A 24,629-nucleotide genomic window follows, 5' to 3' on the forward strand; every position below is an offset into this window, starting at 1 on the left:
TCAGAGGTGGTGACAGAGGAGGAACAGATATTGCACAATTAGAGGGTTCATTAGTCTGGAGGCTGCGGGGACATTCAGACAACACACACTGCTTCCTTGTGCATGGTCTGTTTCACATTGTCTGTGAAGAGCTTTCACGTGGACCCCTATGTACGTGTCCCTTCTATTTTTCTTTTTTATCCCGCAGCTAAGTGAGATAGACAGCAGAACCAAAATGAGCAATGACATGCACGCTGGTCCAAAGGAACATGAGGTGGCATGAGAGCTCTAAACATGTGGCTTGAGGTCAAGGTGTTACTTTTCTGACACACATCACAAGCACACACAGAAGACTCCAAACACTATTGGCACGTGACTGTTTGTGTGACACACACGCACACACAAACTGAATACACACTCACATGGAGTAGCTACAGTCATCAGGCCGTCATCACTGATAGGTCCTGATCCGAGGAAGTCGTGCTGAAGAATTGTTCTTAATTGTGACTTAATTATATCTTGTTATTCAAATGGGAAGCACAGAACCTACTAAACCTACTTTAAACCTAAAAAATACTGTGATTAGATTTTTATGTGACATTCATTTGTACCCTTTAAAATCTCTAGACCCACAGTCCATGACTCCATTTTGCATTTCTGTATTAATAAAGTTTATTTTCCTTGGGTTTTAAGGATTTCATTGATTTCTTAATGCAATTGGGAGCTCTGACATCCAACTTGCGATTATCACCATCAACACTGCATCACAAATAGTTGTTTACAACATAGATTATAGATCATTACTGATGCTCCTGGAATCATTCAGCCTCCCAATGATTGATCAGACCCAAGTGTCCAGTGTGCCTTCAGCTGAGATCCACCATGGGCTCTTTTGTTGAGGTCAAAATACCTGACAAAGTTGAAGGTCTTCTTGATCATTTGGCACAGCTTGGCTTACTCAAGCCTTGTGCTGATTGTTTGGCTTCAGGATTAGTTCCATGATATGCCCCAAGTACTTTGGTGCACATCATACTGTTTGAATGAGAAGTTTGACATGGTGTGGCTTCATTTGCACCACCTTAAAAAATCTCATAGCATGTCATCTCACCTCCTCTGGTACCAGGCAGTGTCCTTCTTTCCCTCAAGTGGTGTTTGTTTATAGAGTTGGAAAGCTGGCTTGGCCTTGAGGGAACCAGCCTCCTGTTGCCCTCTACTTCTAGCTTTTCCTCACCTGGATCCGTGTATTGGCCACCAGTAGATCACTTGAGTGTGCAGTCGTGCTCAGGCTCTTTGACCTGGGCCATTGCCACCTCCAAAGCTAGTTGCTGTCCCAGGGCGGCTGCTGTTGCTTTTTAGTTGTAACTGCCAAATACTGCTGGATATTTGAACCTCACTAATGAGCCAAAGTAGTAGCTCCCATCTTGGCTCCCATCTTGGTTCACCCACCAAAATGCGAAATGTATATGGTTGCTACACTGTCACTATGGACTTAACTTAGATGATGCATCCTTCTTGGACTACAGACCCATTGTGTTTCGTGTAAACATACCTAACTCTTTGTGTGCAGTCAGATCCTCAGGTTGTTGTTCCCATCTGAGTCATTCATCAACCCAACACAATTTTCTAAATGTTTCTTGAATAATACTGTTGCAACTGAACAGAGATGAACTCATGTTTCTATTCAGACTTGATTCAATAGCTCCCTTTAAACTCAAATCACAAGAGTGGTTGGATGATACCACCTGCTCTGTCTGACTGGCCTGCCATAGAGCCGAGCAAAAGTGGAAAAAAAGACCACCTTACAGTATCTTTGGATATCTTTAGATATTCACTAAAACCTTTCCAGACCGCAACTAAAAAAGCCAGAGCTAAGTATTTATCTGATGTAATCATCAGACATTCCCATAGACCCTAAATTCTTTTCAGGAACATCAATGCAATCATCAACCCTCAAGCCTCCCCAGCATCCACTGACATCTGTGAGACATTTTAAAAAATATTTTCTGTTGATAAAATCAAAAAAATTTGGCCGGGTTTTACTCACTTTTTTACGGCATTTGGCAGATGTCTCACAGCATTGCTCTCAGCAGTCTTTGATCATTTTTGTCCCATGTCACAGTTGAGGCACAGTTAAGCAAAAGAAACCATCAACCTCCCCAAAGTATGCCACACCCTTGCCAATCATAAAAGACACATTTGACACTATCATCCCAAGCTTACAGGTTATTTTAAACTTGCGTCTTGTCGATAGCACTGTCCCTGCTTGTTTCAAGTATGGAATCGTGAGCAGACACTGTTCAGGTGAGCACACACTTTTGACCAAGCAGCTGCATCATTCCCTTTATAATGCCACTGTTTATGACCGTGATTTTCTTCACAAGGACATGCATCATGCCAATGTGCTTCTCCTCTCCTTCCTCTTTGTTCTAGGTTTTTAATGCCAGATGATGTGGATCCTTGCCACTCTTCTGCTTTCAGCATCAATGCTCCTGAAAGTCTTTCAACATCAGCATCATGCACCTTGTCAGGTATAGACAAGATACTTTTGCACATTATCCACACCACTGGTGTAAGATCCTGGCATGTTATATGGTAAATACCTTTTGCATTCATCATTTGTGATTGTTTTGATTGGTAGGGCACACAATGTATTTGTATTCATGTCAATGTTATGTCATTGTGTGCGCCAAAGTGAACATGAGGGCATGCACATGTCCAATATCCAGCCCACCCTGCCAGCTCAAACCCTCGTTATTCCATCTGATCAGCTAAGCGAGGGAAGGAGGGTGTGAATCACGAGCACATTAAAGGAAGAAATGGATAATGAACACACCCTACCATGCACACACGCATTCCTGCCTGTTCACTCTATCTGTCTCTCGCTCACGCTCTCTCTCTCTCTCTCTCTGTCACTGACCACCCCACCTCCACTCACATGGGTGCTTTAATGAACACAGTCATTTGCTGATGCCCTGGACCTCTCCTGCCTTAAATTCTGCCCGCTTTAAAAGGCCAACTCCAAGACCAAGAACTTGAAGCTGCCGCTGAATTCCGAGCCAATCTGAGAATGTCCAGGAAAGCCAAACAAGGTGACTCTTCAATCCATGCACTTGGAAGCAGTATCGGGAAGAGCTGGCATCGTAGTAGCCAGTGTCTAGCGAGTCTTTCTCTCATATTCTTCTCTTTCTTTCAGCGTCCTTCTTCCTGTTGGCACTTCTGTGTCTGGACCTGCATGCCCGCACCGGCTCTGTGCCAATCTGTGCCAACGGCCACTCCAGATGCTATGCTCTGTCGCTGTCTGATCTCTTTGACAGGGTCATCCAGCATTCAGCGCGGATGCACAGCCTTTCCAGTGATCTCCACTCTGAGTTCGTGAGTTGCCTTCTTTCTTGGAAACTGGGGCTTGGGCAATTTGTTGTGATCGTTGCAATTGTTCTGTGAAATGGACAAATAGCCTGGTAAATGCAAAATTTACCACATTAATAATCTAGATCTTTTCTTAAATTTATTTTCAATGCAAATTGATACTGCTTCCAGAAGCCCTTTAACCAGTCTGATATTTCTCCCACTTTTAAAGGAGCAATACTTTCTTTCCAGCAAAAACCACATAGGAAGAGTCAATCGCAGGTGCCACACCTCTAATATACTAACTCCTAATGGCAAAGAGAATGCGCAGAAACTGACTGTGAGTATTACCTTGTTGTTAGTGTTGTGCCGTGGGCTTGTGTGTATTTTTCATAATCATTCGACTCGCAGGCTGGCATCACAGAACCCACCCAAATACGCCATCCCTCCATCTGCTCTCTGTTTGAAAGCTGCTCACCCACACACATTTACATTCACAAGCTTGCTCCTTATCTGGTGTCTGTTTTTTTGTTTTGTTTCTAATGTCTGGTCTCTTCTCGTGTTTCCCAGAGAGAAGAACTGACAGAAGTGATTCTGAAGCTCCTGTTGGCGTGGAGAGACCCTCTGTCTCATCTGCACCAGAGCATGGCTCACCAGAATGATTTCAACAGCTTCAGTGGCAACAAAGCTCTGGAGATGAGTGACATGGTGCACGAGCTAAAGAAGGGCGTGGAGAAAGTTGCAGAGAAGGTCTGTGCATTTTTTTTTTCAGAAATGCAAATTTTTAACATTTTCAACTGTGTTCAACTCTCTTGCCTTTTCAGACACTATAAATACAACATTCACAGAACTGGATGACAGCATCACTGAGCATAGAAATTCAACATGTGCAAGACTGTTATATTTTCATAATTAACAATAACTTGTCAGCAGTGAGACTCGTAGATTAATTTCTTATTTTTTAATGTTCCAATTTAAAAAGGGGACGTTAGTAGCTCTGCGTCTTGATGTGTTAGTCCTAGCACTACAGTTATCTCAGACCCCAATGCCTGAACACACACACACACACACACACACACTGAAACCTGACAAAACCTTAATAAAAGAAGTCAATCAGGATGCTCAACACACTCACGCTGATCTACACTCTCTCTCTCTCCCGATTTCATTCCATCATGTGCATTCTTCTCTCAAGTGTGCACACTACTGTCTCACTTTTCCAGGATATTTCGTTCCACTTGCAGGCATCAGGGAGCAGCTATCTATATATAAGAGAGACTCCCAGAACTTCCGGAGAATTGGGATGTCTGTTAGCTGCCACCAAACCATATAAAGATCTGATATGCTTCCCAGTTTTGGTTATACTCAATTTAGATGACGTTCGGGTATATCTATGTGCACAGCAGGTGTGGTTGAGAGGAACACTACACAGCCGTGCAATGCTCTGTTGGAACAGTAATGTAGCATGTGCGTATTTATGGATAGATCCGTTTCCTGTGTCCTCCCAACAGATGCAATTGCTGGGGATCATCAGCAACTCCCTGAATGCATTTTCCTCTCCTGATGCCTTCATTCCGTATTCTAACAGTGAAGAGTCCATCACCCTGACCAACCACGACCTGCTCTACTGCTTCCGCAGGGACTCCAACAAGGTGCAGAACTACCTGAAAATCCTGAAGTGTAGGATCGTACCGGAGAACGGATGCTGACTCATGAATGACTTCTGCATGACTCCACAAGTTCTGGACTGACTGACTGGATGGGATATATTTGGTGGTGGTGTTCTCGTATAGAGAGATGTTATTTCCACCAAAGATGGAAATTCATTCCCTTAAAGGGAATTGTATTTTTTTTGGACATATATGACATGATCATATCAATGTTTTGGTAATTCTGATTATTTGAAATCAAACTATGAAATATTCTGGTGCTGTTTTGGTATTAAAAGCATGAATGACATGAAGAAAAAGACATTTTGGGAATGGGAATAAACATGTTATTTTGAAAAAAATGTGGATTTTGAATAAAGCCTCAGCATATAATGACCTCTCTTTTTTGGTGTTGTGTCCATGTCCAATCCATTGTCTCTTTTTTTGCTATTAGCATTATCTTTAATACAATATGACATCATCCTACTGTTTGCCTCTGGTTACATAGCAGCACTAATGGACCTACATGCCTGGTCTAGTTATACATTCAACTGCAAAATCACGCAATAATACAATAATTAAAAAAATCATTCAGTCTACTACAATAAAAATGTCCTTCATGTTCACATTGTACCCTACATTTCTACATTGATCGAAATGAGAATTGTTGAAAACAATTGCAGATGATGATTATCATTATTACTGAAATCAATATCGTTACAGTGCTAATCAACCAACGGAACAAGATACGTTTTTAACCATCATATTTTGTTAAAGACTCATGAAATTTTGAAAAAAAAAAACTGCAAGATGTGGAGGTGGAGAGGAAGATGGAACATTAAATGTCCCAGTATATGTGCTTGGCCACCAGAAATAGAATTGTAATATGGACCCTTGACCTCTGTTCTTCCTTTCCTAGAGCATCTCTCCCCATTCTCCCCATCTACCTCTCACAGGATGGCTTGAGGCACTGAATTCCAACTGGAACACACTGTGCATGTGGTGCTAATGTATAAGCGCTGCTTCCAGTGACTGACAGTGTGGGCCATCACAGGAGACACGATGTTGGCCGTTATACATTCCCCAGCACGTCCTGTCTGTCAGCCAACTGAATTGAGGAAGGAAAGAGGCAGACAAACGTCAGATGTCTGAAACCACCACCCTGTGGCAGAAAAAAGACAGTGGGGATTAGATCTGAGACATTTTCCTGCTGATCAGGGCTGTCCTAATGCATTACTCAGATGAAGAACACTGAGGGTCGTGTCTGTGTGTGTGTTATGGGCGTTTATTAAATGTCAGGTCTGTACAAATTCAATCAATTTAACAACACAGAAATCCATTTCCTTTGTATTCCTAGAAGCAACTAAATGTATTCAATTAAAATTCATTGTCAGGACTCATCATTTTGGTAAGACACACATTACATTACAATGTCTCCTGCCTTTAGTTAAATGTAGTGTAAAGAGCAAGCTGTGCAGTGACACACACCCCATCATGCAACCCAGACAGATGCTCTTGTGGCTTCAATCTGTGTTTTGCTTATCACGCCTACAAGCAGAGAAACAGACAGACAAGAAAGGGGCTGGAGGCAACCAAGAAGTTTGCAAATTCTGTTGAACTCATGTCTAGTAGCATTAATACTTCTCTGGGAACCCAAACACGTCAGTGGAAATAAGCAACTTTGCACCACTTAGTTGCCATGCAAAAAGCTGCAAAACTTTTGACTTTTATGGGTGGTAGTAGCCTAGTGAGTAACACACCCAGGTTCAAATCCCACTTACTTCCATTGTGTCCCTGTGCAAGACACTTATCTACTGATTGTAAATCGCTCTGGATAAAGGCATCTGATAAATGCTGTAAATGTTAATGACTTAAATTATATTATTGGGATAAGCGGACAGTCTCATGACCAATGCTTTACTGTACTTTTCATTTTGTGCACACTGTGTGCAAATTTAGTTTTAATTTACCCTACAATATCTGGCTTCAGATATGATAAGTCCTTGCAGTATGTATTTCTAGAGACAAAGCATGCATGTCAAAAATCTGTGATAATGCAATAAAAAGGAAATTATAAATGATTACCTGCATGAATGGGCAAAAAAAAATTGAAGCGTTGATCATGCAAAACGGCACTCCAAGCCATGCAAACAAGATTTTAGTGCTCCATTAACATTTTAAAGTTGTCCTCTAGTACAGTATAGTATAGAACTGCATAGTACTGTTAGCATAGTAATCAGGTAATTAATTATTCATGCTCCATCTACACTTATACCTAAAAGAGCCTGGTATTGAGCTGGAACCACTTTCCCTACCAAAAACAGCCCTGACCCATCAAGGCATGAACTAGACCCATGAATGTATGCTGGTAATGGTAGCAGATTCAACATGGTGTCTCCATGGATCTGACATGTTTTCTCCACAGTAGCTCTTCTATTAGATCAGATAACAAGGATGGGCCTCCAGTACTCATCATCATGTAGCCATGAACATGTCTCTTTTAGTCAATCCAGACAACTCAAGGAGATGCTTTGACCCATTTTTCTGACCCTGTTTGTAAGTGGCTCTGGATAAGAACATAAAATAATTCTGTGCTCAAACAACTAGGATCTCTGATGTGAATGCCTTTAGCTTTTTTAAATCTTTAAATTCATTCACCCTGCAATTGATTTTTGTCACAACTCAGGGTGAGTTGGGGAATGAGGCACAGAAGTGAGACATTGTGATGAAGGGGTTTTAAATAATCACAATAAAAACAGGCACTGGGGATGAACGAAAACCGAATACAGAATTGTACCAGTTTCATACCATTGTTGTATAAAGAGAGCAATACACTGAATATTAGAGATAGACACATTTGGCTGCAGTGCTGCTGTATTTACAGTTTGTACAAATTATGAAGAACAGCAAACTATTCTTTTACACGGCACCATTAAAATAAATATAACTAAGAAACAAGATACTTCCAAATTAAAAATAAATGAAAAACTGTCATTTAAAAAAAATTACATTATCAAAGACTGGAAACATTTAAATAAAGTGTTGACCCATTTATTACACATGCGATACACGTGAATATTCTCCTATCCCTCCAACTCCAGTAACCTCTTTCCACTGAATCCACAGGAGCCAGCGCTGCAGTGGACTAGAATAGGCAGACGGCAGATGAACCTCACCTCTGGAGTCACCACTGATCACAGATGAGAAGAGATATTTTTAAAAAAGCGGGTCAACGTCCCCAAACTTCCTCAGCTCAACAAACAGAAAAGTAGATCTTGCTCCAGCTCTGAAGAACTGCAGAACCTAAAACACACCACTGGGTGGCAGAACACTACAAATTTCCACACAATGTTTCCTGGCCAGTCAGAGCCGGCCCAGAAAACTGATGTTAGATCCACCATCCAGACAGGCCACCGGGCCAATCATGCGATAAATGGGGTCAGGCAATCATCTAATCTAAGCACATCAATTGCTATAGTACAGAAAGATGACTGGGTCTCAGTAAAACAAACCAGTACCTTTAACCACCCTACAGAGCTCCGATCTGAAACCATGAGCTCAGATTATCAACTGTGACATGCTAATGAAGAAAACTAAATAAAGGAAACAATAAAAAAGATTAAGACCAGGACCACCCCGGACTTATTATAGAAAGATTGTCCCATCATGGGATTTTCCCATCTAAAGACACACAGGAACACTAAAGTCCACCTGAGAGAGCTTCGAGGCCGCGAGATGTCATTGGTGGATTAGTTGTGGTGGAAAAAACATTCCAGCTCTCAGCTGGCGATGCTAGAGCGGCTTGTGGTTCCACATACCTGTGCATTTATGGAAGTTAGGCCAGCGATCGTTTACTGAAGGGACACTGCAGACTGTGCAGCGTGAAATTGAGTTTCTAACATGGAAAATTGTCCGGAAGTGTGCAGCCTAACCCGGCAAAAACAGGGATGTGTGTGCCTGACTCAAGGCTCAGAGAGAAATAGCCAAATAAGCAAATAAATTGAGCAGCTATAGACTCGAAAAAAGTAACTTTAGTGATATCACTTTTTGCATTATTGTTCTAGCTCTTTATTAGCAGTAATAACTTTTAGTAATAATTTTAACCAGTAATCATTTACATTTACAGCTCTGGGTCTTCTGGTTCATAGGCAAGTGTGTTACCCGCTAGGCTACTACCACCCAACCTGGGACTTTGTGGTCTTCTGTCTGGCTACTACCACCCTAAATGTGAAGCACAGGTACCTGATGTTGAAATTAGCTATAAAGCACTCATTAACAGGAAAGCAGAAAATGTTAAATATTTTATTAACACATAACCAATCTTGATTAAGTGGCTTTTAACCTTTATATTCCGGTTGCTGTAACAATGTTAAAGTAAAGTTGAATTTTTAACCTTTCTTACAATAAATCAGACCTTTTTTTTTTTTTTTTATTCATTAAATTCATTCTGGAAGCTATGGAAATGTCTGAAATGTACCTTTTACCAAACGTACATTGAAATGAACATAGTACGTTCAACTGCTAGTGATTCTGATGACATGGCCCCCTATTTCCTCTATTTTGAACAGCCGCAGTGACCGTAGTAATTTTTTTCGCTGTCTTTTCACTGCTGATAATTTGATCCTCATTTCCACAGCACCATCATTCATTCGCATCAACGTTCTGGCACTGGTGGCCTGACAAAATCTCATCGTTCCAGCAGAGGTCAGTGCTGGACGTCGCCTTCTTTTGAGGAGCCTGGAGCTCATTACGGCCAGACGTGATCTGTGAGAGCGTCGGCGAGCTTAAGCTGAACAACTACAACATCAAGTAAACAAAGAAAGAAAATGAACGCGTGTAGGATGCAGTTGGCTGGAGGAGGTTATGTCATGTCCTCCGCCGAGGGGGCAGAGCGGTAAAGGAAATTGGACACAGAGTGTGAACGTGAGCTGAGGTCAGCCTCATCTCTGAACGGAAACACGGCGTGTGTGCTACCTTTTTTTTAGGTCATACGTGAAGATAGGTGCCCTTTTTATACGGAGGGGTTGTGGGAGAAGAGATCTAACTAACCCCCCACCGACACCCTCATGAAGCTGACACAACACGGAACAGTATTTTGTCCTCTGAATACCCTGCAGATGCAGACGTTCACACCGAGCCTTTTATTCATAAGTTGTCGGTCTCTCTTGCAAAAAGTGAACAAGTCAACAAATATCCTGACATTGTTTCTGTTATTAATGATGTATAACTATTATAATTGGTGGAATTATATTATTTTCAGGTTTGACAGTGGTTGAAGCTTTAAGCATCTACTTGTATCGGCTGGGGTTTCCTCCAGGTCCCCAGGTTTCTTCCCACTGTCCAGAGGCACACTAGATGGGTTGGTGGCTCTACATTGGCAATAGTTGTGAGTTTGTGAGTGAATGGTGTGTGTGTGTGTGTGTGTGTGTGTGTGTGTGTGTGTGTGTCTGTGTGCCCAGTGTCCCAGGATGGACTCTGGTACCTACAAACCTTGATACAGATTGGGCAGTTATGAATTATGAAGTGTTCATATAAATTGCATGAACATTTCCAATTATCTGAAACAAAATCTGGGTAATCACTTATATTGGTGAGTGAACCAACACCAGTGTGTGTGCATGTGTGTGTGTTGCAATGGTTGATTTCCCAAGAGGAAAAGGAATAGGGGTTCTAAAAAGGCAGTGAACATTTAAGACAGCTCCGTCAATACAGTGAATACAGACACACACACACACACACACACACACACACAGCTAATCCATTAGACCTGTCTCAAGTGTACAAGAACACAGGCTGTGCCGTGGTGAAAGATTTTCTGGCCTGATTTAGGCAGTACATTGATCGTTTGAAGGAGTAGCAGGGTTGCGAGATTTAGACAGCCTCTCAGCTCCCCCGCCAGAGGAACACCATATGGCCACGCCCGCCTTCTGAAACACATTCTATTTATTCTATTAACACACTTATTATACTTGTTGGAAAAATATATTTTTGTAGAACTGGTACAGATTTATTTATGCATGTTGTCTGTTGTTTCAGTTTCCATCAGCTTGGTCCATAACCCAGTTATGTTTAAAAAGTGGAAATGTCCATGTAACCTTGGACCAAGCCAACAAACATATAAATGAATGAATAATAGTGAGTTTGCTTGAGTTTGTGTGTGTGTCTGCGTATGTGTGAGTGTGTGGGTCTGTGTGTGTGTGCGTCTGTTTGAGTGTATGTTTGCTTGAGTGTGTCTGCACGTGTGTGTCTGTGTGTGTGTCTGCATGTGTGTTTGTGTGTCTGCGTGTGTCTGTGTGTTTGTGTGTGTTTGTGTGTGTTTGTACGTGTGTGTGAGTGCATGTGTGTCTGTGCGTGTTTGTGTGTGGGTCTGCGTGCGTGTTTGTGTGTGGGTCTGCGTGTGTGTTTGTGTGTCTGCGTGTGTTTGTGTGTGTTTGTACATGTGTGTGTGTGTGTGTGTGTGTGTGTGTGTGCATGTGTGTCTGTGCGTGTTTGTGTGTGGGTCTGCGTGTGTGTTTGTGTGAGGGTCTGTGTGTGTGTGTAAGTGGGCGTGGTTAAAACCCCGCCCCCTACAGCTGTCGGAGCCGCGCTGCGTTAGACGGTGTGAGGTGGGCGGGGCGGTGGGATGTGGGCGGGGCGGTGGGAGGGGCGTGTGTCGGTAAGTCAGTAATGTGGCGGCGGGACGTCTTCAGACGCTCAGAATCTCCGCCGCAGCAGCACGGATGTTTGTGCCGAGCTGAATTTCACATTTTCTTTCACAGAAGGACCGTTTCCTTTCACATGTCCGGAACAGCTTTATCATTTTATTCCGACTGAAATTACTTCATTTATTCCTTTACTTATCTTTTGTCGATTTAAAACAAGACCTTACGCGCCCATGGACACAATGTCCGTCACGTCGCCGCTCCGGCTGTCCCATCCCGGGACGGACGGGGACCAGAGCGACGCGCCGCTGCCGGTGGACTTCCCCGCGGGCGAGGCCCCCTTCTCCGGCAGGAGAGGCTCCAGCGTGAAGAAGCACCTCCACAAGCACAACCTGAAGCACCGCTACGAGCTGCAGGAGACGCTGGGCAGGGGGACGTACGGCAAGGTGAAGCGGGCGGTGGAGAGGCACACCGGCCGGGTGGTGAGTCCCACTGGCTCTTATTACAAGCGAATTACTTTCCGGGACGGGGCTAACTGCGGGTCAATAAGGCTCTGATTGTTCCCATTTCCAGAATGTTCTCATAATCCTGAAATTATTATTCATTAGGGCTGTCAGATATGTTACGTGTCATGATATGCGGGGAATGCGGTCCCAGCATATAGTCGACTGTAGACTGGTATATTTTTGTACGTCAGTATTAAGCCGGCAAACAAAGAATTATGTATGAATTGTGTATTTTTAGTGAGAGGTTGAAAACTTTTTGGAAGGACGTCTTTCAGGAGGAAGCTGGTCCTCCTGTTAACCTTCTTTAAAAATTTACTCCAAATGTTACTAAAATGTTACTACGCCTGAACAGTGAACTGGTGAGCAAAATTTCCTTTAGCTCCTTTGTATCCGCCGGGAATTCCCCTGTTCCCGGTGTAAGGGTCACTGCAGCCGGAGACAGCTTGGGCCCCTGTGGGATGCGACTTGGGATCTTTAAATTCAGCACAGACGAGGTTAATAGCCACGTGAACCCGCCCTGGACGAAAAAGAAAACGGCAAATTTGCATCCTCCCACTCATGTAACCAGGATCTCAGCACGTGAATAATTACCAGCCACAGTGATCAGAAGTCAGGAGTTTGTCTGTGATTTTGTGTCGATAATGTGTGTGTGTGTGGGCTTGATTAAAAAAAAAAGAGAGAGAGAGAGAGAGAGAGAGAGAGATAACCCAATTCTTCTTCGGTGAAAGTAGGTCACCTCTAATCCTGAGAATAAACCCCGTCTTGGGCTGGAAGTACAACAGATCCTTCAGATTTGAGTGCTGAAGTGTGTTTATCTCTGGGACGAGCGCCACGGAAACAGGGACCTAGCGTCTCGCAGTTGTTTTGATGGCTATAAATGGAACGTGACCGCCCTCGTAGATTAGCTTCTGGGAGAGGCACGTGCTGCCATCATGATCCGGTGCGTTCACCTTCAGACCTGACTGGACATTCCACACGCCAGGAATTCCTGGAGGAATCTGAAGTGCCCCCTCCACCGCTGCCCCCTATCTGCCGGCTGCCTGTTGCCTCTGTGTTAACATGACCTCAGGAAAACACTCTTGTTCAGGACAGGAACATGACATTAGAAGAAAAGGAATCATCATGCTAGTGTCACTAATGTAAACGTGCCTAGACAGGCTGCACGTGAACGTACAATTGGATCCAAGCTGGCCTGGCTTTGATCAGGAAGTAACATCTACTCAGGGAAAAAAACAGCGAAAAGAGAAATGAATGTTTCATAACATAAGTAGCGCATAAAAGTTGTCTTTTTTGCGTGCTGTTGCTAGATTGTCCGCGATTCATCGTACAAATGAAAGCACTTCGTTGAAACCATATCCAGAATTATCCAAATCATTTTTATAGCGTTTGGTCCTGTTTTGGTTTGGTGTGCATCCTCACCAGGCAGATTGCACCAGAATACCTCTTTTTTGTTGGACCGAACAAACCGCACCAAGGGGGAAGATGAACTTGAGTTCGACGCAAAACAAAGTAAAGCCTGTATGTGTGAAAGAGCCCCGAGAATTAAAATGGTCTCAAATAACCTGTCCACGAAGATGCATTGATTGCTTTATGGCTGAGCATTCCTTGTTGTGGTGGGAGAAGGGAATTCCATATCCGCATGCACTCATGTCCATCGCTTGTGTGCGAGACTGATTTGTCTCGTTGTCTGTGTGAGACTGATGGCCTGAGTGTCATCTCAGTGACAGATGAGAAGAACGGACCAGCACTGCGCCCGTTTGAAACAGCATTGCATTTTATTTGCGGCAGAAAATGAGTGTGCGTGTGTTTTATTTTACCATCATGTAAAAACACACCTGCCCCACATAAAGCCAGCCTCTGTGTACTCATGTGACAGTGACAGGACCCTAACCTGGGGTCCCAGGTTAATGCAGGAGGGCGCAGACAGCCAGTCGACATCAAACCCCATGGCCGGTAATGATCCATGGCACGGGCGGGCAGGAGAGCCGCCGGCTGGGTGTGTCCGCTCGCCGCTCCGCGGGCCGAGGATCAGCTAAATAAGTGTTTAATGAGTTTATGCTTTCACTCAGATTAGGGCAAAGCCATTCATTATCCCTGCACTCACCGCATGCGCTCACCCAAACACGTCGCGCCTCAGCAATACACTCCGCCCATGTGCGTTCCAGCTGCTTCAAAAATACCCTACCGTGCCAGGGTCATTTAGAAATGGCCTCGATTTTTATCAAATGGGTCTGAACTCCAGTCCAGACATTGTTGTAAATGACTCCGGCAGCAGGAAGTGTCTGTTAATGATGAAATATCTGCGTCTATGTAGAGAGGAACTTTATCAGCAACAATTACTCTGGAGTTCCAGTGGAATGTTGTCTTTGTTAACGATATTTCGAAACAACCATTGTAACATATTAAGATATTATTCTGCTGAAAAAGTGACAATAGGCAGTGATTTATTGCAATATAAAGAACTTGTAAGTACCGACACCGCATGTTGGATCGGAGTACTCGCCCCCCACACTGTGTTCCATAGACGGCTGTAGACGCTCACTCACTGGCCTCCTCTCTTTACACACTGATGACAGTTTGAATTGAAAATGGCTCCAGAAGACCTGTTGCCGCTGATATTCACTCCGGTTCTTGTGTAACTTCACACACAGCCGCCTGTCTCCCTTGCTTTAGAAGGACTTTTTGAGAGCAAGATATGAGGAAATGAGGGGTGGCTCAACACATTTGCATCCTGGTTGGAATTTTTTGGGGTCTTCACTTCAAGTGAGAGAAAGAAAAACTGAAAGGAAGATGACCTCACCATATTCTTTTCAGATATACTGTCAAATGTGTCACTTTTGTCCTTAAAAGGTCCGGCCAAGCCGGTGGTGACAAGGCAGGAACAGGAAGTCCTTCTCCTAAAACCTCTTCCTCCCAGTGTTCACTAAGTCATTCTGGGAGTCATTCAGTGCTTCCTGTAAAGCCCAAATCCCTCTCTGTTTCACTCCTCAGCAGTTTTTTCGATCTCGTCATTGGCTCCAATTAGAGCAGATACTCCCAACGACCACAGCCCACAAGTGTCAGGTCATGGTGACTGGTGGCGTCCTGAAATGAAGAAAATATGTCCTTATCTCAAATGTAATATATGGGGCTGAAAGTTGAGCAGCTATTGAGACCCAGCCCAGAATATTTATGCCCGTGTCCAAAGACAGGGTTGTCATTTAAAGTAGATGCTGAAAGTGCCTTTACACACTTCACGAGGTCACACGCATCCGCGATAGACGTCTATTTATGAGCCTCGCGCTCACTGGGATCCAGGCTGCTGTAGGAACATCTATTTATATCGCCCTCACGCATGGTGAGCCGGTGCCAGAGGAGGCCGAGACCTCTTCCGAGACCCACTTTCTCCTGGTGACAGTGACACGGCCACACCCTGATCTTCCCACCAGAGCAGACATTCAGTCACATCTACGGTAGAATGCCACCCCGGATGTCATACTAGCCCGTGGTAGCGTTTGTACTATACAGTAGCGGTTTCCTTATAGCTCAGCCGTGGCTCTGCCCACTCTGTGTAATTTGTAACATCTATGAGAAGCCGGACTTTTGTCCAATGATGTCATTGGATCTGTCTGCCTCAGTCTGTGTCTTTAAAGAGAGCAGGTGTTCCATAGCCTGACATCACTGAGGGGGATCTTCCCTCGCGCCGGGGACATGGGAGACCCCCGGGGACATTTCCTTCTCACGCACATGCACACAAAGCTTCGCAATCGAGTGTCCAAAAAATAAGAGACGCAAGCAGTGTTGTCCTCTGACTTTTACTGACCCTGCTCTGACAACGGCATTTTAATTAACATACTCCTTTTGAAATTCGTTACTATTACTCTCGTAATTGCATTATATATAAGGATGTAATACACTTTTTTGCATATTCATCTGTTTTTGAGGTGCTGGTTTTAACCAGGACGCATGCAGTATTTGCAGTTTCCAACTTACGGGCTTTCGGTTTTATGTATTCTTTAAGGAGGATGATGTTCTGATCTACAGGTCTGCACATTTTTAGATAGTGAGATAGTGGGGTGGTAGTAGCCTAGTGGGTAACACACTCGCCTGTGAACCAGAAGACCCGGGTTCAAATCCCATTTACTACCATTGTGTCCCTGAGCAAGACACTTAACCCTAAGTTGCTCCAGGGGGGGGACTGTCCCTGTAACTACTGATTGTAAGTCGCTCTGGATAAGGCCGTCTGATAAATGCTGTAAATGTAAATGTAAATGTAAATGAGAAGGCAATTAAGCAAAGTTAACATCACGTGTCTGTTTCGCTTGTGTCGATGCTCAGGTGGCCATCAAGTCCATTCGGAAGGAGAAGATAAAGGATGAACAAGACATGGTCCACATCCGGCGAGAGATCGAGATCATGTCCTCCCTCCGACACCCGCACATCATCTCGATTCATGAAGGTCAGTGTGCCGGATTTCTGTGTGTTTGTGTGCTTCTCAGGTTCATTTGGTTCCACTCACCTTGTTGCGCCTTTGTGGACTACGGAGCCCGTTTTGTTCAGCACGAAGGTCTTAGTTTGTGTGCATGTGTGTGCGTGTCTATGCGTGCCTAGCTCTTCATCCGTCTTTATTCTTCCTGCGTAGATTTACAGCCCTCTTGTTTATTGTTGTGGTCTGAACACTTCCCAGCATGCTTTAGCATATCGGGGAGGTTTAGCCAGCAACACTCATGTCAACAGAAGAGTGGCAAAAGCAGAAACAGATGCACGCACACAAGCCCTTCCACCTCTTTCCACCATACATCATTATTTTGGGATTTTACAGGCACAAGTACATTGATCGCTTTTTTTGTAGTTTGAAGGGACAGGATGGTCTTCAATACACTTGTGGTCACTGGGCTGAAGGTTCAGTCTCACGCCTCCTCATTCTACTTCCTACATTTACTGCGTTTATCAGACGCCCTTATCCAGAGAGACTTACAATCAGTAGTTACAGGGACAGCCCCCCCCTGGAGACACTCGGGGTTAAGTGTCTTGCTCAGGGACACAATGGTAGTAAGTGGGGTTTGAACCTGTGACTTTGTCTTACCTACTAGGCTACTATCACCACTTCCTGTCAGCACCTCGTGTGCAAACGCCACACGTCCCCACAACCAGTCTTGCAGATCAATAATCAATCATTTAAAATAAAAGACTGGAGGTCCAGAGGCACTGACATTTGCGAACATCCCAACGCCTCCAAAGTATCCCCCTTTGTGAGGAAACACTGGGTGTTTTCCCTTAAGGCATCCGTTCTATTAAGTTCCTGCCATAGACTGGAATTTTGTTGGCTTGGTCCAAAGCCTTGGCCTTTTTTTTTTCCTTGCACAAAGGAAATGTCCTGTGGTCAGATGTGACAAAGATAGCACAATATATCTTGGTTAAAGGTGGTCTTGAGGGGATTTTTGGCAGCGGACAGAAACCTCCCACCCTTTTAAGCGGATCTGCTTAGTAATGCCTCAGGAATGGCCTCAAGGGGAAAAAAAATCGCCTGATCTACCCTTCTGTCTGCATGCTTGGTTGGCCTTACTGCCACGGCAACCGAGTCTTCCCACAATGGCTAAATGGGAGACTGTTGCTATGGATGCAGAGGGCCTGCGGTGGGACTAAAAGGTGGAGCGAATGTGGAAGCTGGTTGTCGAGGATAAGACTTTTTTTTTTTTTTGTTAATTGCCTGATGTCCAATTAAAACACATCATTCCTCCTTGTTGAGGAAGTCCACTGTCTGTCATGGTCTCCAGGCTCGCACACCAGGGAATATGAATTATCAACCCGCCGCAGGCACCGAAGTGCAAAGAACGTGTGAAACACTGAACGGAAAAAGGAAGCGATGGTCTGATTTGTGCGAAGTGCTTTGATAAAAGAGTCATTCTCACCTAGCTTCATCTTACGTAACCCTGCTCTCGGCCGGGCGATTCGCACACCCGCCCCTCGACGCACAACTCAACAGCGGTGCCCTGAGAGAAAACAGACGACGTGGCCTGGACGGCTGGCACCGGACCAGGCTGGCCACACGCGGTCAAGGGCATTTAAACGGGTGAAGATGGCCTGCTGAGTCCCCCTTTCTCTCTGTTTCTGTGTGTTTGCGCAGTGTTTGAGAATAAGGATAAAATTGTGATTGTGATGGAGTACGCCAGTAAAGGAGAGCTGTATGACTACATCAGTGAGAGGAGGCGACTGAGCGAAAGGGAGACGCGGCATTTCTTCAGGCAGATTGTTTCCGCTGTCCACTACTGCCACAAGGTACAGTAACACACACACTTTTATTATACATGTTTGTGAAGATGTTTATTATAGATAGGGGTCAATTGGTATTCCTGTTGGTTCTGCAACAATACATGATACATGGATGAAGAAAAAACATCACACTTTAAAATTTGAAAAAAGTTTGAAAACACACCTTCTCATTCAACGTGTTTTCTTTATTTTATTTTATCGCTGTGTCCAAACTTTTGGCCTGTACTGTATGTTATTGAAAAAAAAATGTTCATCCTTTTTGAAAAGTTTACTTGGTATTTCTGCAATAAAAAACATTTATTGTACACAAGTACAAGTGTTCAAATGAGGTGGTTAGGTTTAGGGTTTAAAGAAGTATTACAATTTACCCCTAATTACCACCTCTATAAAAAAAAAGACCTTTCTAAGCCTTCACTTTAACTAACTTTAATGAACCGTTTTTTTTCTCCTTGCTGTAGTAAAATGTCCCAAGTCCTGTATGGTTCAGAATTGATCCTGTCCCCAGGTCGCATCCTTCCTTTTGTCCTCTCGTTCCTTCCTTGTTCTCCCCCTGTCTCTTTCTCTCGCTCTGTGCTCTGGGACCTGACCCACATGGCCCCAGGATGGGCGAGCTCATTGTCCTCATATCTGTAAAGTTGCAGTCATGATGTCATGTCCTCAGCGTGAAAGTCCCAACTTTGCTGACAGCAGCTGGTTGGGGCCTTGGGTGTGGTGAGGGAGGAGGCTATAAGAAGACATCTGTCAGGGTTCGAACCGCAGCTCAGTCAGGAAGGAACAGGATGGAGATGACTGGCTTCACCACTTCCTCCTCTGTGTGTGTGTGTGTGTGTGTTTGGCTGTTTATGACATTTGTTAGAAACACACTGGGCAGGTGGAAAGTTTAAATCTGCTTTTCCTACCATAGCTCTATAACTTTGACACTTTGTTGTCTTGTTTTTTCTGTTTGCTTGTTTTGCAGAATGGAGTCGTGCACAGAGATTTAAAACTGGAAAATGTGCTTCTGGATGAAAACGGTAACATTAAAGTAAGTTTAAAAAGTTGGTAATTGTACATTTTAATGGATTTGTCCATAAATGTGCTTACAAATCACAGTGAAATGTTTTTTGAATTTTCATTTGCATTTTTTTTTTTGTCAGATTGCAGATTTTGGGTTATCTAACCTCTACCACAAAGACAAGCTTCTGCAGACATTCTGTGGTAGCCCGCTCTACGCGTCTCCCGAGATCGTCAACGGGAGGCCTTACCGCGGTCCTGAGGTACAACTCAATCCGCAGCCACCGTGTTGCCATTTTGTCATTTGTGGAAATATAATTCACAAATATTGTCTAAGACAAAACATAAAAAAAGGAAAGTGAAACATCACTTTGCAGCTGTGGAGGAATCCCAGCTGGAGTGGCGCTCAGACCACAGATAAAGAGGCTCAAACCAAAGAAGCAAGTGTGCTGCTCCCCTCTAGCAAACTCCGCAATCTAGTAAAGAATTAATCACGTTGTGTAAAATCCCCAAGGCCTGACGAATACATTGTGTTAGTTTGTGTGTGTGCACGTTTCACAGATCCCAGTCAGACAATAAACACTTCCTGTTTCCTAGGACAAGAGTAGCCACTAATGTGAAAACTATTTTTTTAAGGATATCGCAACCATAAACAAAACAACACCGCCCTTAAATCTGGAGGAGTTAACAAGATGTGATATCACAGTTCCCATCATTTCATATTTTGTTTGTGTGTTCACACCACGCACACACACACACACACACACACACACACACACATACAGGCCTTTACCAAGACTTTACATAACCATCCTCTCGTCTCCCTGGGAAAAGCTCCCCCCCATCCCCGCCAACTCCTCACCTCTGGTCGGAGAACAGTGGAGGCCAGCCAACAATCACACAGCCCCCTCACATCTCTCCCCGGTCAGCCTGATCCGGAGTCAGGGGAGTGGACTTCCCCAGGCTGCAATCGAGCATTGTTCCCAAACCTGTGATTTATGCTCTGAGCGCCGGGGATTATCGCTGCCAATCAGAGGAGGTGGCATGGGAGGGGGGCGGACCTTTGCGAGCCAAGAACCTGTGCCAGAATGTCCATGAACGCCATTAGCGTGGCGAGATGCTGGAGATAAGTTTACGGCTCCTGACTCCGTTTGACTAAACAATGGAGGCTGGAGTGCAAAACGACTCTCTAATTAGGGTGAAGACAAGTTTCCAGTGTCTCAACCATTAACAATCAAGGAAGTGCATAATATAATCACTCAAGCACAGGCTGATGATGTGCTTATGGGCCCATTGGAGCAAACATACAAAATTCCGGTTATAAAATATTAAAGCATTTGGGGGCAATAGGACAGCAGTGGATACTTGGCACCTATAGAATAGGTTGAGATGAGGCTTATAGGACAGTGCGCTCTGCATTCACAGGTGGACAGCTGGGCACTGGGAGTCCTGCTTTACACCCTGGTATATGGGACAATGCCATTCGACGGGGGAGATCACAAGAAGCTCATCCGTCAGATCAGCAATGGGGAATACAGGGAGCCCACCCAGTCTTCAGGTTTGTGGGTCTTCTTGTTGCACAATCATCTCATGTATTCGGTGTTGCAAATTGTGTTGCCTTTTATGTGTGATATTTGTTTAATTATTTTACAATACAAGCCTCATGTTTGATGAAATCTAAAGTTTACACTTCACATTCATAAAAACAAGTGACATGCATTGATCGATAACATGAATCATGACTAATGACAGCAGTGCTTGTCAACTGTTTGACACATTTACATTTACAGCATTTATCAGACGCCCTTATCCAGAGCGACTTACAATCAGTAGTTACAGGGACAGTCTCCCTGGAGCAACTTAGGGTTAAGTGTCTTGCTCAGGGACACAATGGCAGCAAGTGGGATTTGAACCCGGGTCTTCTGGTTCATAGGCAAGTGTGTTACCCACTAGGCTACTACCACCCTGACACAAACTGTCATTTATGTTGCGTGGCCACAGATAAGATATGCATCTAGTCCAAGACCGCATGTGAAAGTCAGTAACATACCTTCCATCTGAAATCATATTAAATCAAAGTGCATCTCATTTACAAAGTGAGTGAAGTTCATTTCTTTCTGCATAAAGACGTGAAATCACCAGATCTGTGTCATATTATGTCAGAAACAATCACTTCAGCCCGTCAATGGGGATTGCCGGTGATGTGCTGGTATATGAAAGGTTATTGATCATCTGCTGTGTCACAGATGCCCGTGGCCTGATCCGTTGGATGCTGATGGTGAATCCTGAGAGGCGGGCCACGGTCGAGGACATTGCCAATCACTGGTGGGTGAACTGGGGCTGGAAGAGCAGCATTTGTGACTGTGAGGCACCAAGGGACTCTACCACCAGCTCTCCCATGCTGGCCCGCTTTATCGACTGGCAAAATCGAACCGAGAGTCACTCAGCCAAAGCGGCGCGCACAGACGCAACCTCTGGCTCCGCCTCCAGCTCAGGCTATGGTGTGGCCCAGCGGCAGCGCTTGAGGAAGTGCATGAAGGAGAACGATGGCGGAGTACACAGCTATGTGGCGTTTGAGGACAAGCCGGGCCTGAAAAGGCCCAAGGGCATTCTGAAGACCAGGGCCAGTGGAGACCAGCGTTCCCACAGCTTGGGAGAGATTGAGCTCCGTCGCTCCATCCACTACCAGGATGGCGGCTCAGGGTCCAGCCCAGAGAGAGATGAAGAGGAACAGACACTCCTGGGTGGCTCACCAGCTAAATGGTGCCCACCCTCCCCAAGAAGGGCATCCTGAAGAAAAGCCAACAGCGTGAGTCTGGGTACTATTCTTCCCCTGAATGCAGTGAGTCCTCGGACCTTCTAGGGAGCGCCATCATGGTTTTACCTCCTGCAAGTTCACCTACCCGGAGGACACTGGGGAGGAAGGGGATTCTGAAGCGAAATGGAAAATACTCCTCCCACAACTTTCAGACCATGACCAACCATGTGGACCAGTCCATGGCCGACTCTGGCCTTTCTCGGAGCCAGAGTCGCCCATCCGGCATGGTAAGCGACGAGATGGCCCTCTCCAGCACTCCCAGTATCGGCTTGGACTGGCCTCCTACCTCCCCAAAGCCCCACATTAGGGCCTGCCTGTCAGCTGAGGACATTCTGCAGCTGGCAGGCTTCAGAGCCTTACAGGCCGCCATGCCCCTCCACGGGAAGGTCACTTGCAGCCGCGTGGGATCCCCTGAGGACAACGGGAGCTTCTCGTTGCTGGGAGACCTGGACGACATGACCGAGGTATATCAACAGGCCCTGGAAATAAGCAGCAACCTGACCTAGAGATGAAAAGGGAGGAGCAGTGCTGAAAATAATCGAGAATCTGATGGACTGTCTAACATGACTGGAACAGATAATGGACAAATTAGGGGACGATATGTCCATAAAATGGTCTCTCTCGATGACTGAGACACTTCAAATTGTTTACAACGGACATCTGCACAACATACACATTCACACAAGCAAAAACCATCCTCGTTTACTGTACCGAAGGAGGGTGCTCCTCACCATTATGTCCAGATAAAGAAGATCCCCTGACATGTACAAAGCCTGTATATCAGTGTCGGGTCGTACGTGCCGTGGCTACGCCAGCGGCAGGCCAGTGATTCTATATATAGCTTTAAGACAAACGAAAAAATATTCCTCATAATTCTGTCAAGTTTCTTTTGTGAAATATGTTTGGTATTTGGTCATTTATATTAGCTTCTTTAGTGACGTAATAAAAGAAAGGAGGAAGGAAATTGGAATGTTTGAAAACTGGAATGAATTGGTTCTTTTACCAGAACCATGTGTGAGGAGCAGCAGACGGGACTCGGTAGCAAAAACTTTTGCCAAAACAAACATTTTAGACAGAACCAAGGGGATGCTGTTGTTCCAACGTTAAGACAGAGAATGTAAAATGGGTGAGAGTGTGGCCGCTGCTGTTGCTGAACTGAGCAGCATTCTTCCATTGAGGGAAAGAACGTAGCACCAAGCCAAGAACACCTTCTCTGGTCTTGTAATGTATCAAGAAGGCTTGTAGGGGCTGATAAACAACTTCCGATTAAAATAAAAATGGGCAGTTCTGTAGCACCAGGGTGGTGTGTTGTCTGTAGGTTCCTCATTTATGTAATGATGAGATGTAACCAGACGGATTCCCCGGTAAATTGCAGGAAAGTGCACAGGCTGTTCTGTTTTGTGAAAAAAAAAAAAAAAAGATGCCAAACGAAACCACAAGGAAACGGGCCACGAAAACAAATAAAAGTTAAATTGACTGGGTAGTCAAGGTCACGGTGTAGGTCCCTGGGTTTGTCGTGTGAGTATTTTGTCTTGAATGCTATTGTTAACTGGATATACAGTACAGAAAATTATACTATGTTAGTATTTTTTTTTTTTTGAGGGGGGGTGCTTTTCTTTTCGCGCTTCTGTTTTTGATTTTTCAAAATATAGAGACAGTGCATAGCTTAATTATATGACGTGCTGGGGTAATATACATTTGAAACACACACGAAAGAAAGGTCAGACTGTATTTGCAGAAGCCCCTTTGCTGTCCCTCCCTCTGCTCAACTGGAAACAGTAGGCGCATATGTTTATTAGCAGATGTTCAGTAATATTGTAGCGCTATTTGACTGGATTATGGTTATACAGCGATGTATATTATTATTATATTATTTAAGCACTCTTATTTTGTTACTATATATTGCTATTGTTGTTCCAAATGTAAATGAAATTTGTATAAAGAATTTGGGATTATAATGTTGATTTTGTGCCTTTTGACAGATGTATTATTATATTTAAGCACTGAGATTGTCGATAGTCCAGCCATTTCCATTGCATCCATCCTGGGACATTTAGGGTGTACGGGTGTCTAAACATACCTATACCATCACCAGTATGGACTTGAATAAATAGAACATGTTCAACAGAACACTTATTCTCTGTGTCTTTTTGGGAAAAGCCAGGCTGCCACGGTCACAACATAAAGTCTACAAATGGATGGGAGACTTTGAGAATGTTAACTATTTTCTGCTAGTGTATATGTCTGTGTATGCAAATAACTGAATTATTTATTTATTTCAATTTCCATGTAGCGAATCAAGTCATGAAGATATTAAGCTTTCTGAACGTTTAAAGAACCTTATTGTTCATTTAGGCCTCAACAGATGTACCCTTAAAAGCATTTATTTTTAGTTTAAGGCCATGTAAATGTGACCTTGGGTTCAATCACTTGCTCTTGTGGGACG

At 44.3% G+C, this 24,629-nt stretch overlaps 2 protein-coding genes across 2 annotated transcripts; both read left to right on the top strand.

Annotated features, from left to right (window-relative positions):
- The first annotated feature begins 2,950 nt into the window (after window positions 1-2,950).
- On the top strand, window positions 2,951-5,249 carry LOC114765248 (prolactin-like). The gene is made up of 5 exons (XM_028955329.1): window positions 2,951-3,068; window positions 3,173-3,351; window positions 3,557-3,664; window positions 3,895-4,074; window positions 4,836-5,249. The coding sequence occupies exons 1-5, from the start codon at window positions 3,047-3,049 to the stop codon at window positions 5,031-5,033; spliced, it is 687 nt and encodes a 228-aa protein (XP_028811162.1). The 5' UTR covers window positions 2,951-3,046; the 3' UTR covers window positions 5,034-5,249.
- Window positions 5,250-11,675: 6,426 nt separating this feature from the next.
- LOC114764709 (NUAK family SNF1-like kinase 1) lies at window positions 11,676-24,313 on the top strand. The gene is given in 8 exon segments (XM_028954557.1): window positions 11,676-12,096; window positions 16,438-16,558; window positions 18,227-18,378; window positions 19,331-19,396; window positions 19,509-19,628; window positions 20,791-20,923; window positions 21,612-22,124; window positions 22,127-24,313. Coding segments are annotated over 8 exon segments (1,917 nt in total). The 5' UTR covers window positions 11,676-11,847; the 3' UTR covers window positions 22,690-24,313.
- The last annotated feature ends 316 nt before the right edge of the window (window positions 24,314-24,629 follow it).

The sequence above is a fragment of the Denticeps clupeoides genome, chromosome 15 (genome assembly GCF_900700375.1).
Source record: "Denticeps clupeoides chromosome 15, fDenClu1.1, whole genome shotgun sequence".
NCBI classification, from domain to species: domain Eukaryota; kingdom Metazoa; phylum Chordata; class Actinopteri; order Clupeiformes; family Denticipitidae; genus Denticeps; species Denticeps clupeoides.